General features: G+C 36.4%; 1 protein-coding gene across 1 annotated transcript in view; it reads left to right on the forward strand.

Annotated features, from left to right (window-relative positions):
• The window catches only part of TMPRSS15 (transmembrane serine protease 15), a 133,678-nt gene that overhangs the window by 89,756 nt on the left and 28,660 nt on the right, over nucleotides 1–15,262 (forward strand). Inside the window, exon 19 of the mRNA XM_050782170.1 lies at nucleotides 14,054–14,149. Within this exon, the coding sequence (XP_050638127.1) occupies nucleotides 14,054–14,149 (96 nt within the window). The remainder of the gene's footprint in view (nucleotides 1–14,053; nucleotides 14,150–15,262) is intronic.

A 15,262-nucleotide genomic window follows, 5' to 3' on the forward strand; every position in this document is an offset into this window, starting at 1 on the left:
GGTGGAAATGCAGGATTACATGGTAGTTCTATTTTTAGTTTTTTAAGAAACCTCCATAATGTTCTGAATAGTGGCTCTACTAATTTATATTTTCCCCCAACAGTCTATGGGAGTTCTTCTTCCTCTACATCTTCACCAGCATCCCTTACTGCCTCTCTTTTGATAGAAGCTATTTTAACAGGGGTGAGAGGTATCTCACTGTGGTTTTGATTTGCATTTCTCTGGTAATTCGTGATGTTGAGCATTTTTTCATATTCTGTTGGCTATTTGTATGTCTTTTTTTTTGAGAAATGTCTATTCAGATAATTTGCCCATTTTTAAAGTCAGAATATATGTTTTTCTTTCTTGTCGATTTGTTTGAGCTCTTTATATATTCTGGTTATTAAATGCTTGTCAAATGGATAGTTTGCTGATATTTTCTCCCATTCTGTGGACTGCCTCTTCACTTCGTTAGTTATTTCCTTTGCTGTGGAGAAGCTTTTTCACGTGATATGATTCCCTTTGTCCATTTTGGCTTTGGTTGCCTGTGCTTTTACGGGCTTACTCGAGCACTCTTTGTCCAGACCGATGTCCTGGAGTGTTTCCCCCACTGTCTTATTCTAGTGGTTTCAACATTTTAGGTCCTAGATTTAACTCTTTAATCCATTTTGATGTTTTTTCTATGTGGTGAGAGATAAGGGTCTAGTTTCATACTTCATAGAGTTCTCCAGTTTTCCCAGCATCACTTACTGAAGAGATTGTTCTTTCCCCCCAGTGAATGTTCCTGGTGCCTTTTTAAAAAAAAAAAAAAATCAGTGGGCTGTAAACATAGATTTATTTCAGAGTTCTCTATCCTGTTCTCTATTCTGTTCCATTGGTCTGTTTTCCGTTTTTATGCCAGTTATCTTGGTTACGGTAATTTTGTAGAATATTTTGAAATGTGGTAGTGTGAAGTCTCCAGTTTTTTTCTTTTTGCTTGGGATTGCTTTGGCTCTTTGGTGTGTTTTGTGGTTCCATATAAATTTTAGGATTTTTAAAATATTTCTATGAAGAATGTCTTTTGTGTTTTGATAGGGATTGCATTAAATCTGATAGAGATTGGGTAGCATTGTTATCTTAACAATATTAATTCTTCCAGTCCATGAGTATAGGATGTTTTTTTCATTTGTTTGTGTCATTTTCAATTTCTTTCATTAGTGTTTTACAGTCTTCCTTGAAGAGGTCTTTCACCTCCTTGGTTAAATTTATTTCTGGGTGTTTAATTTTTCTGTGGTTGTTATAAATGGGATTACTTTCTTGATTTCTTTGTCAGCTAGTTGGTTGTTGATGTATAGAAACTGTAATGATTTTGTTTTGTTCATTTTGTATCCTGAAACTTTACTAAATTCAATGATCAATTCCTTTTTTTGGTAGAGTATTTAGGTTTTTCTATAGATAAGATCGTGTCATCTATAAACAGAGACAATTTGACTTCCTTCTTTCCAATTTGGATGCTTTTTATTTCTCTGTTTATTCTAATTGCTTTGTCTAGGACTTTCAGGGTTATGTTGAATAAGAGTGGTGAGAGTAGGTATCCTTGTCTTGTTCTAGCTCTTAGAAGAAAAGATTTCAACTTTTTCCTGCAAATATAATGATAACTATGGCTTTGTCATATATAATCTTTATTGTGTTGCGGTACATTCCTTCTATACCTAAGTTAGCTTTTAACAGTTGGACTGAGAGCTTCCAGTTCCTGTTATATTTCCAAATGCTTTGCATTTAGAATGGAAACTTCCCGGCTCCAGGCCTCATCCAGGTGATATCAGCCTCATCAGGAACGCAATTCCTATCAAGAGCAAAGAGAGGAAATGAATTTCATTATTCATTATATAAATAATCAATTTAGTTGAACTAATTTACACTCCCATCAACAGTGTAAAAGTGTTCCTTTTACTCCACATCCTCTCCAGCGTCTGTTGTTTCCTGACTTTTTAATGATCACCATTCTAACTGGCGTGAGATGGTATCTCATTGTGGTTTTGATTTGCATTTCTCTAGTGACCAGTGATGATGAGCTTTTTTTCATATATTTGTTGGCTGCATAAATGTCTTCTTCTGAAAAGTGTCTGTTTACATCCTTCACCCACTTTTTGATGGGGTTGTTTTTTTCTTGTAAATTTGTTTAAGTTCTTTGTAGATTCTGGATATTAGCCCTTTGTCAGATGGATAGATTGCAAAAATTTTCTCCCATTCTGTAGGTTGTCTGTTCACTCTAATGATAGTTTCTTTCACTGTGCAGAAGATCTTTAGTTTAATTACATCCCATTTGTCAATTTTGGCTTTGTTGCCATTGCTTTTGGTGTTTTAGTCATGAAGTCTTTGCCCATGCCTATGTCCTGAATGGTATTACCTAGGTTTTCTCCTAGGGTTTTTATGGTTTTAGGTCTTATGTTTAACTCCTTAATCCATCTTGAGTTAATTTTTGTATAAGATGTAAGGAAGGGGTCCAGTCTCAGTTTTCTGCATATGGCTAGCCAGTTTTCCCAGCATTGTGGAAGACAGTGTGACGATTCCCCAAGAATCTAGACCAGAAATACCGTTTGACCCAGCAATTCCATTACTGGGTATATACCCAAAGGATTATAAATCATTCTACTATAAAGACACATGCACACATATGTTTATTGCAGCACTGTTCACGATAGCAAAGACTTGGAACCAACCCAGATGCTCATCAATGATAGACTGGATAAAGAAAATGTAGCACATATACACCATGGAATACTATGCAGCAATAAAAAAGGATAAGTTCATATCCTTTACAGGCACATGGATGAAGCTGGAAACCATCATTCTCAGCAAACTAACACAGGAACACAAAACCAAACACTGTATATTCTCACTCATAAGTGAGAGTTGAACAATGAGAACACATGGACACAGGGAGGGGAACATCACACACCGGGGCCTGTCTGTGGGTGGGGGACTAGGGGAGGGATAGCATTAGGAGAAATATCTAATGTAGATGATGTGTTGTTGGGTGTAGCAAACTACCATGGCACATGTATACCTGTGTAACGAATCTGTACCTTCTGCACATGTGTCCCAGAACTTAAAAAAAAAAAAAAAACTCAGTGTCTAGTTTTCTAGATCTTTGTTCATATATGTACTTTTAAACTTTTTATAAAATGGGTCAAACCACATTCTTTTGTAATTTCTTTCTATTCCTACTTTTATTGAGCATATTTTCTATAAATAGCATATATTAAAAATCTATTTGGTTTATGCATATTAGTCAGTCTTCCTGTACTTCAAATGTGTGTGTGTGTGTGTGTGTGTGTGTGTGTGTGTAATTCTTTTTATTCTACTTGTAAACTTTAACAAAAACTCTTTCAACATGGGGAGCTTTCAGAAATAAAGTCTTGGAAGAAGGCAAGTTGTAGGAGAAACAATGATTTTTGATAAAGAGTCAATAAAACCCAGAAACTGACAATCTTTTATTTTCATTTCAAGTAAAGAACTGGGTAAGTGGCATTCATTCCAAGTTCCTACTTTAAACACTAATTTTAGTTCAATAGTGAATTCAAAGAGGTGAAGTCCTAGGAAGCCGTTAGCTTCAATTGCTTGGGAGCTGCTATCTAGACTCAGGAATTTAGTTTCTAAAGATTAAGCTAAAGAGATTGGGTACTTGACCTCGCTTCCACATTTGATGCGCCCGAGTGTCCTGGATGACTGAACTTTCCCTGCCCAGGAGATTTGTGTCTCAATTCATCACCTTTCAAAGATCGCGTGTGATTATAAAAAAAGGAGTTCTTTCCATTGTGGTTTGTGAATTTTAACTACATTGTTTCCTGGAGGATGTATTGGGTTCAGACGAGTTATTCGCAAAGGTCGAAATGATCAACCCTTTACTTTGACAGAAGTTTTTTCAATGAATTTGAATGAAACATGTTAGTTGGGTGACAGCAAAATGTGGATTCCTATATTTACATTCCTTCCAATGCATTGGAAGGAAACATATATCTTTATTACATTTTAACAGTATATAATGTAAATATATTATTATTATTCCTGGATCAGAAATCTAAGCACTGGTGTTGATATTGTGTCTGTTCCATGAACAAATAAGACGTGGCTTTCTGTGCTTATGTGGTGATGATAGACACATAAACAGACAATTACAATATAATGTGATACATGCAAAGTGCTGTAGCAGAACTTAAGTCATTAAAGGCATGTCAAGGAAGGTTTTCTAGAAAATGGCCCGAGCTGAGTGGATAACACACAGCTCTGTTCTATTTACTTACATGGTTTTCCCCAGCCAGATTTTACTCTCTAGTTCACTGATCCCATTTCCCATGAATCATAGTCCTTCTAACCAGATACAGAGACAAATAACCAGATTTTTAGTGTATGTAACACAAGTAGTACATCCCATTGCCTTAGATACAATATTTTTGATGAAGGTCAGGTGCTTGCTTTCTTCAGAAATGAATCAAGTAATCTCTGCAAAGACTTTAATCTTTGAGCCTGTGCTTATTAAATAGTTTCCACAGTGCTCTAGTAATTGAAAGAAAGTTATATCCTTGATGAGAATTTGTCTAGACTGGTGCATGGTAACTGAAAGAAAACTTAGTGAGTTTAAAATGATGTGTGTTTGCTGCAGTAGAAAGTAATTTGGTAGTCAATTTATTAAAAAGCCACTGTAGTCTCTCAAGATTATTTATGCAGATAGGGCACAAAATGCAATTCCCCTCCGATTCTAGTAAATCATATGAGGCCTATTTCATTAGCCTTTCCTTTCTTTATATTAAACATTTTCATTTTCTACCATTTATTACATGCATAAGTAAAAAGTAACTTGAATAACTTTTTCATCTCTTTGATCAAAGTATGAAAGAAAACATTTTATACTGATGCAACAATAAAGGTTAAAAAAATCTTAAGGTCATGCTTTTTTTAATGATATATCCTAGCAAATAGCATTTCCCTGTTACAACCCAATATATAAATGATATAGCTGATATACCCTGCTAAGTCATTAAAATCTGGAAAAAAAATAATCATTTCTGTAAAACTTTACAGAATTTAGGAAATACTAATATCTCAAAAGTGGAGTTAGTTATTTGTGTTCTAAGATGATGGCCTATAAGGAATTGGTGTTAATTTTTAAATCCCATATTAGTCCTGTCCAAGATCCTTCTAAATATCAGGAACATCAAGTTGAGCCTTACATTCTTAAATGCTAATAAATGGAATTACCCCAAGGTTCTTCCTTTCCAGCTGTGTTTTGAAAATACTGGGGGGAGAGATTAAAACGTTTTCTGATAAGCCTTTCAAAAACATAGAGCATAATCATTTCGATTCTTATGTAACCACCACAATGAATTTGTTTACATAACTTAGCACTGAGTTCCAGAACACTGGAAATAGAACCTGTGTTTCATCCTCGTTTAAGAAGGCGGTAGACACGTAGCGCTTCTGCCCTTGTTCATATTTTCTGCCAATGTCCCAAAATTTTTAAGTATGTGGGGAAAACCTCGACTTACTACAACTCAGGATGCAAAACAACAACACAGATATGGGAACAGTAAAAAAAAAAAAAAAAAAAAAAAGTAACCTTTGGCTTTAGATTTGGCTTTAGATGATTTTTATTTAATTTGCTAGCTTTACACAGAAATAATTAAATAATATTTTACATTTTTAAAATTTTTTTATTTGTAACTTCAGTACAGAAGGTACTTTCATTCTTAGCTATGTTACTGTGGTAGGGTGAGTGAGAAAAGCTTTGGGCAAGATGGTGGAAAAAATCTTATTTTAATTTGGTTTAATTGACTTAACTACAAAGTCCATCATTTACTTGAAGTACAAATTATAACTCTGATGTTTTCTCCATTTTAAAATTAGAAATGCATTAATTAAAAATAATTAAAGAGCAAATCATTAATAGCAAACTACCATAATTTGATACTTTTTAAACATTAATACTTAATAGGTTTACTATCTGGCAGGGTGGGGGAAAGCACAGTGATAATTATGTCTGCTCTGGGCAAGGAGTGACATTAGGTGTACCACTGACTTGTAATACAACAGCTACATCAGCTCTTAAAGGTACAGCCTGGTTATACATGAGGATCACCTAGTCTCAGCCTCAGACCCTTAGATTCAGAATGGTCTAGGTCAGTGAATCTCAATGTGTGGTTTCAGGACCAAATTCCATCCCAGCATGGAACCACCTGGGATAAATTTATAGAAATTCAAATCCTGGAATCCTGCCTCGGGCCTACTGAACCCAAAAAGTCTAGAGTAAGGCCCAGCAATCTGTGATTTAATAAGCCCTACAGGTGATTCAGATGCATTCCAGAGTTGAGAACCACCACCTGGGGTATGTGCTCTGAACCTTTGTTTAGTGTCATAGGCACTTTTGTCAGTCTGGGGAAAGTTAGTTTGGAGAATCTTCTTTGTCTGTCACTCCTACTTCGGCTTATACTTTTTAGTATGTATTTTGTCACCCAAGTGAGACTTTGTTGCCAGGAAATTAGTAAGAATATAATTACACACGCAAAAGAGTATTCTTAAGTATATAAAATAAAACACACAGAACTACAAAGGAACTTTATTACATTAAAAATAATTATCAAAAATTTTAAAATCCATGGAAATAAATATTTCTTTATTAACATATTTAATAAGATGTACTGGTGGCTCTAATGACTACTGTAATATCAAAGGTGAACATAAATGATATTTTATATATGTATCTAGCAACTGCAATATGATATGAACATATCTGTAGTTTGTTTTGGTGACCGTATTTTAGATGTTGCTAACAATTTTGTGGTTACTTACCTACATTTGTATCAGAAGAAGAGATTAAAGGTAGGAAAAATAAAGATATAATTATTTATTTTCCAACTACAAACCTCCTACCTGTTATCATGAACTACCAGGGATTCCAAAGAGGAAAAGGGCCCTGGCTAAAGGGACACCCAGAGGTCTTAGTTCTTTAAAAGCCCGAGGTCATTCTGACAGAGTAGTCAAGACAAGCATGATCCTTCATATACTCATTTCAGTAGAAAACAACATAGAAGTTATGCAAAGCATCCCCAAACTTTGACGGTTTGATTTCACCTGGTAATAAAAACAAAACAAAGATACACACACACACACACACACACACACACACACACACATCAAACAACTTTTTTCTATGGTACCAGGTTTAAATACCCTATTGAGAATTATCTGACCTAATCCAGGACATTTCTTAGCTTGTCCTAGCGTACTTTGACTTTGTTAGAACCACCCCGTACCCCCACGAACCCTGGCATAGATGAAATCACATCAGAAATATGAGAAGGATATCATCAACAGAGTGAAAAATATCCATAGCAAGGTTTTCACCACCCACAGACTGGTATTATTTCTTACTTGGAAAAACATTATTCCTCCTTTCTCCTACTAAGTATTTGAAAACATTTTATTGGGAATCAAGAGACTTTTATGAAATGTCTTTGCACTGCCACCATTCAGGGAGAATCCACCATTCAGGGAGAATCTTCTTTGTCTTTCACTCCTATTTTGGCTTACACTTTTTAATATGTATTTTGTCACCGAAGAGAGACTTTGTTGTCAGGAAATGACTAAGAATATAATTACACACACAAAAGAGGGAGAACATCTCTTTTATGTTTTGGCACAATTACAAATCATCTGCCAAAAATTATCTGTAATGTATAGGTATTTACTTTGTTATATAAAAACAAGAGAGTATGTTTTCCCCCAAGGCAATGTCCTTTATCATTTCCTTAGATCTTGTTATTTGGAAAAGAGGAGGTTTCTACATTCTAAAACAGACATAGGTAAGGAGAGAAAGCCTTAGCTCTATGAAGTTTGTAACAAAACCTTCCTTATTCATTCTAGTTTTCTTCAAAAAAGTGCTTCCACCTGCTCAACTTGTAATTAACGCTGCATATTCTATGAGATGAAGAACAGTTTTTGAATAAAATTGATGAAATCCAATGAAATAATATTCCCTTTTTCCTCCCTCCCTTTAATTTTTCCTTCCTCTTTCTCCTTTCCTCATTTTCTTTCTTCTTTCCTCATGTGCTTCTGTTCTTTCTTTTTTCCTCCATGATTTTCTTCCATTATCTCTTTTCCAAAAAGGAACTGAAGTCTATATAACAAAGTACATATGCAGTAAGGTTAATAGAATACTACAGGAAAATAAGATCCAAAGAAATAAAGAGGTAAATCTACAAAACATGGCAGGTCAGTGTAATTACTAACACTTATGTCTGAGATTCCTGGAGACCCATGCAAAAAGGAAAACATTAAAAACCATATAATTTTCCTGATGAAATAAGATAAATGCTAACAGTTACACAGGGATGACAAGTTTTGCCCAACACTAAATTCTAAAGGAAATTTCACTCATAGGTCCTTAGAAAGTGATAATGCACTGAGAAAACTTAATAAGAAATGTAGATATGTGTGCCACATGCCTTCTACTCCAAACAAACAAACAAACAAAAGAAGAAGCTCCAACAGCAACAGCAGCTAAGGAAACAATGTTAAAGTGGTTGGCATTGCCCAAGGTTTCCAAGATGTTGCCCATGAAGAGAGCCTGCCTCTTTGACAATTTCCTACAAGTATCACTTCTCTCAGACATATTTTTGGTAGGAAGCCGGTACCAGCAGTTTCCTTCCTTTGTAACACCGTTACACCTGTAAGATAACAGAGAATAGCTACGAGACTAACCTATCAATTTACCTCTTGCTCTTAATACAGTAGCTTGCATAAAAGTAGAAATTGATTAGGTTAAGATAATTGTTTTTATTGACATTTCTTTACTTCTGAGTAAATGCCACCAACTCTTAAGGGTGGAAGTCAGAAAATCTAAAATCAATTAAACTTACCTGTTTGCTATCACAGGGCTAGGTGTGTGCTAGGTGTATTGCTATAAATGCAATACATGGTTAAATAATTACAGTTGAAATGTGTCCAGTTCAGAAATGGCATTTACCTACCTGCCCACATACCTTTACTCTCCTAGTGGGATGATGTGCCATCGAATATCTTCTATCCATCAAGCCCCTGCCTATACAAATGGTCTCCCCTGCCTTCTGTTGTGCTCAATCAATCCCCTTCTTTCCCTTCAATCTGAAAAGAAACGACCATCCTTCTCCAAAAGCCTTTTCAGGGTAATCCCACCTGGCTCTATTCATGACTTAAACCTTTTGGGGTGTGAAATGAGCTGCAGTGCCTAGCTGCAGTATTTGCAGCAAGCGTTATTATTCTTTTTCGCTTTAGTGTGTCCAAAGGCCTTAAAACATCCCCGCCTAAGCTCCTGCTCCAGGGAAGAATTCTTATCACAGAAAATGCAGCCTGAGAAGTGAGACAAAAGAGAAGAAACCTAGGCAGGGCCTAAGAAGAGAGGCAGAAGATTTAATATCATGCAAGTATTCTTGAGATATCCTTTTTCCTCCCTAGAATTCATCTATGAGTATATTTGTATACTTCATCTATGACCTCCAAAATAATAATGATTGCATCTATATGCTTCTTTTCTCACATGGAATAAAGTTTTCCTAAAGTAAGGCGAGTTCTTTGAGGTGATATAACCCATAAAAATGGCAATAAAAGCTTAGAAATAGGTTTCCGGGAGGCATTAGTGTGTCAACAAGGTAATGCTATATGGTGTTTCTATGTGATACTAAACTTCTGATTTCAAATAGCTATGTGACTGTGTAATGAAGCTATCTAAATCTCTAAATCTGGAACATTTTTAAGATTTAGAAAATGTACAGTCTAGTTTTAATCTTCACAGAGTGCCTCTCTAAAAGTCAACAACTAATTTCCTTGCAGGAAAAGAAAACTGAGGCAGTAAGAGCATCGGGTGCATGCTTAAGTTACAGAACGTAATATAATGCATTCCCTCTGAATTCAATTTTTTAGTAGTTCTGAGATTTTTGTCTGTCAAAAGTAAATGGTGACTTCACATAGGGTAATCTTTTATTCTATCGAGAAGATTTTTAGTATATATTTATTGCCTTGTGATTTCTTAAAATAAGGAATAGTTTGTTGTAAACTGCTGCTGCTTTTTAATCTGTTTACTGTGCATACAAAGAAATAAATTGTGCTTAGTCAGAAAAAGAATGAATTTGACTTGGCAGGATTTGAAATGTAAGTAGTCCATCACAAATCCCAAATTTCACGTGTGGAACTGACATCTGAAAAAGTATTTGTATGAACTGATGGCCCTATACCCTACTCCTATGTTACTGGTAACAATATTTAGTACAAAAATGTAATTATGGGATAATTTTGTAACTATTTTTGAAGGAGTATTTTGTTCAGCTACTCTAAATAACCCAAGACAACAGATTTATATTTGTTTTCTCTTTTTTTTTTTTTTTTTTTTTTTTTTTGAGACGGAGTCTCGCTCTGTCGCCGGGGCTGGAGTGCAGTGGCCGGATCTCGGCTCACTGCAAGCTCCGCCTCCCGGGTTCCCGCCATTCTCCTGCCTCAGCCTCCCGAGTGGCTGGGACTACAGGCGCCCGCCACCTCGCCCGGCTAGTTTTTTTTTTGTATTTTTAGTAGAGACGGGGTTTCACCCTATTAGCCAGGATGGTCTCGATCTCCTGACCTCGTGATCCGCCCGTCTCGGCCTCCCAAAGTGCTGGGATTACAGGCTTGAGCCACCGCGCCCGGGTTGAGAAAACTAAAGTGTTGAAAAGATCATCTCAGAATATAACGTTACACATCTTTGATCCATGTGTATATTTATCTCCAGTTTTATCTGCTGGATAGTGGAAGTGCCAACATGGAGCAGCATTTGAGAATCTCAGGGTGGAACAACTGGCATTTACCAAATACCCATTATTCTTAAAAATTTGTTTCTAATCGACTTTCCTTCCAGAATAGGCATATGTTAAAAAAAAAAAAAAATCACGTTAATCCTATCTGAGTGCATGCCAGAAGCAGATGTGTAATAAATAGTCTTGCTTTAAAAATATTTATAAATATTTTTTAAATACTTGTTCAATTCAGTTTTTGTCCAGATTTTGGTGTGAATTTCCAGAGAAATTAATGTATCTGGCCGGATGCAGTCACTCACGCCTGTAATCCCAGCACTTTGGGAGGCCGAGGCAGGTGGATTACCTGAGGTCAGGAGTTCATGACTAGCCTGGCCAACATAGTGAAATGCCCTCTCTACTAAAAATACAAAAAAAGTAGCCAGCTGTGGTGGCACACACCTACAGTCCCAGCTACTCGGGAGGCTGAGTCAGGAGAATCACTTAAACCTGGGAGGCAGAGGTTGCAGTGAGCTGAGATTGAGCCACTGCACTCCAGGCTAGGCGACAGAGTGAGACTCCGTCTCAAAATAAATAAATAAACAAATAAATAAATAAATAAGCAAGAAATTAATGTATCCCTTCAGGCTCTGTCTTAAAAGAGATATGCAAGGGACAGGGGAAAAGGATAGCTATAGATAAGTGAAGAGTCTAAAATCTACCTCTCTAACATCTATTTTTAATGATACACCTTCCAAAATGTTTCCTCATTTAGACATGAGTGCCTTAAAACAGATTATTGGGTAACTAGAAGTCACTTTGGATGTCAAAAAGCAGAGCCTCATGCCAGTAGCAGAAAAAGATGCCATATTTGGCTATGACATGTTTTCCTGTGTATAGCAGGCACCAGGATCACCTGGAGGGCTTGGTAAAATACAAATAACCAGGCCCTACCCTAGAGCAGGCCTAAGACTACTGGCTAAGTTGGCCTCGAGTGAGCCTGGAGAATTTGCCTTTTGACCTATATTCTCTCCTGAGGCTGATGCTGCTTGTCTGGAGAGCATCACTTTGAGAATGTGTCATGGGGAGTCAGGAACATGGAAAACTACCTAGAAGAATGTTCAACACATGGCAGGCATTCAGCCGAATGAGGACTCTAGAAATGTGATCAAACACAAGAAGATAAGAGAGATGTCTAGAAGAGAGGTCGGAGAATGACTCTCCCAACCAACCAACTTTACTCTGGCAGCAATGATGTTCACTAATTAACCAATTCCAATGATGTTCCTGGAGCCTGCAGACAGCAAAACACAACTAAAGCCTCTTTAATTTGAGATGGCATCCCTTGATATTTTTGAAGGCTGAGATTACCATGATGATTTCTACCAAAACCTGCAAGAATGGTAAAATTCAAGGTCCTCTACGATCTGTTTTTATCTACATTCGGTCTGCTCTAAATGTGTGAGTCCTTAAATATAACTGTTCTGCATCTGTGAAGTTCTTCATGACCTGGAGCATTCCAGACTTTCTGCATTCTCAGCTACCCTTTGATGTCTTCATACCTGTTTTGTTTTCTAAGCCATAGCAAAAGCATTTTATATAAATATTTAAATGAGATTTTCCATCTGCCCACTTGGAGGAATACCATCATCTCTAACAATAGGAATTCCAAGGCTCATCTTTCCTTTGGCAAATTCATTTCAGGCTTTATTAAAGAATGGGAATGGCTTTGTGTGTTTGAGTTACTTTTATCTGTTTATAAAATAAAAGTGCGGCCGGGCACGGTGGCTCACACCTGTAATCCCAGTGCTTTGGGAGGCCGAGGCGGGAGGATCACGAGGTCAAGAGATCGAGACCATCCTGGCTAACACGGTGAAACCCTGTCTCTACTAAAAATACAAAAAACCAGCCGGGCGTGGTGGGGGCGCCTGTGGTCCCAGCTACTCGGGAGGCTGAGGCAGGAGAATGGCGAGAACCCGGGAGGCGGAGCTTGCAGTGAGCTGAGATCGCGCCACTGCACTCCAACCTGGGCGACAGAGAGACTCCGTCTCAAAAAAAAAAATTAATAATAAAAATAAATAAAAAATAAAAGTGCAAGGTTTAAATTCTGGAACATAGAATAGACATCTATTGTCCCAGCTCTATGTTCCGTAGATGAAAGTTACTAAACAAACACTCTTTCAGCTTGATAAAAGCATTAAAAGAGAGAAGAACCACCTTCTAAATAGCTCTTATCTTCTAATTGATCAGAAAAGCTTTGACTGTTACTTGGAAGTTCCCTGGAAACAGACAGAAAAGGGTTAGTGTTGGCAATAGCTTGGGGAGTGCATTGGGGCTTCTTTTAAAGAGGCAATGGGCAGGTCCGTCACAGTACTCCAAAAGGAAGAACCACACCATCTCCCTGCTCACCAGCAGAAGACGGCAGAAATCAGGATGTTTCCAGCCTAAAGGGATATTTTCATATGACGATCAAAATCTGAAATAAATAAAAGGCAAGAAACAAGATGAAGAATTAAAAGCTAAAAGTCTCCGGCTAAGGCTAAAACAGAGTGTCAGGATAATTAAGAGAAATCTTCAATTAGAGCCCACATTTGAGATCATGGGAATGACGGGTTTTCAGGGAAAAGAAAGCCTAGGGGCTTGCATGTCTTTGGTCACAGGGAGGTGTCTCCTTCTCCACCCTGTGGTGCCTCGCCCATTGACACTTGCAGGCCCAGGCTACATAGTCTCTCTGGCACAATCACATGACTTCCTTTAAATTAGGGCTTGTTAGCCTTTGAATTGAATGAAATATGAAGAACAAAGCAACGTTTTGAGAGGTAAACACTGAAGACAGTCTTTGTCTATGTTGTTCTCTACATGCACTTTTAAAAAGATGAGCTAAAAAAAAAAGATGAGCTATACAGGAGAAAAGCTTAATAAATTACAGTGCAGCAATGCTGTGAAGTTGTCATTCAAAGCGGTTTTTTATGGAAACTATTTGGCAACATAGAAAAATCAAATTTCTAACACCAGATAACTAAGTGATATATGTAATGATTTTAATTTTGTAAGAAAATATCTAAGAATGCAAGCAAAGACTAAAGATATTACATTTCATGTGATTATGGGTAATTCTACTGATTTGCTTTATCCTTTAGATAGGAAAACACTTGAAGTTTTATATTAAAACGGTAACTTTTTGGCTGGAATCCCATAATTTGTTTTAATGTCCACAGCATTAAGGAACTGCAAGTCTAGCTTATGGTCTTTTCTTTATGCTTCTGTTTTGTCTGTGCGCTTTTTCCTTTTTTCTCTAGGAGTGGAAACTCATCAATGCCAATCTTCTCTACCAATGGTGGACCATTTGTCAAATTAAACACAGCACCTGATGGCAGCTTAATACTAACACCCAGGTGGGTCCCTAAATCTGTTCTTAGACTAGTTGTACATAGACATGGAAGAAGAGAGATTGTTGAAGCCAGTCGGATTTGAATGCTATTACATACTGGTCATATAATCTTGAAAGTTATTTGACTTATTATTTAAGTAATCTCAAATAGTATTTAATATCTGATAACATTTTCTAACCCTAATATATATAAGATGGTCAAAAGAAATATTCTATATGTAAATTTCTGGCACACTCGTAGGGATTTGACTTGTTTTAATTTTATACCCTTTTTTATCCTTAGCCTTGGATTAATACACAATTAAATCACATGGAAAGAAATTGTGAGAACTGGGATAAAACAGGTCCAGTGTTGATCAGACTAAAGAAGGCAGCACAAATTAGCTACCACTAAAAGAGAAGAAAGAGGGGAAAATCATGATATTCTTTCCTTTCCTTGGCAAATAGATCACGAATATTAAATGAAGAAGTCTGGACTTTTCGTGGTGTCTACATATTCTCTTTTACTTTTTAATATTAGGTTTACTTTTATAGCCTTTACTAAGGTATTAAAAAGCAGCATTTTTCCTGTATTCAAAGATCTGTTTTAGCTCAGATTGTCATTTCTCCCATTTGGGTGTTAATAGTAATTTTTGTTGAAATTGGCTTCTGAATTTTACAGTTCCATTAAAGAACAGCTGTGGGTGGGGAGAACGTAACTGCAAGAAGCCATAACTGCAAACAAGGATTTAAGATGCTTTGCTGGTATATTTTTTTTAATGGTAAAAAATGAAATTAGATAATTATTCAGTTTTTCATGAAAAGTTACCATTTCTGTGAGCTTAACCAGTAAAAAAAATAAAAATGGTAAAGGAGTATTTTGAATACCAAAAAAAGAACTTTGCAATTGAACGTTTTATATCAATGTTTGCTGGACCTTGACTGATATTATGAGTCTCATGGGATATGAAGCAAAGCATCTGCAAGTGAGAAAGCAGGCTTCTAGATTTCCTTTCCTATAAGGCATGTCTAAATTTATATTACCATATAGATCCTGAAGCAGTTTGTACGTTAAGAATTTCTTCTATTCATGTCTTAGGGGCATTTAACAATTTGTAAGAAAAAAACTATTTAAAAT

This window comes from Macaca thibetana, chromosome 3 (assembly GCF_024542745.1).
Source record: "Macaca thibetana thibetana isolate TM-01 chromosome 3, ASM2454274v1, whole genome shotgun sequence".
NCBI classification, from domain to species: domain Eukaryota; kingdom Metazoa; phylum Chordata; class Mammalia; order Primates; family Cercopithecidae; genus Macaca; species Macaca thibetana.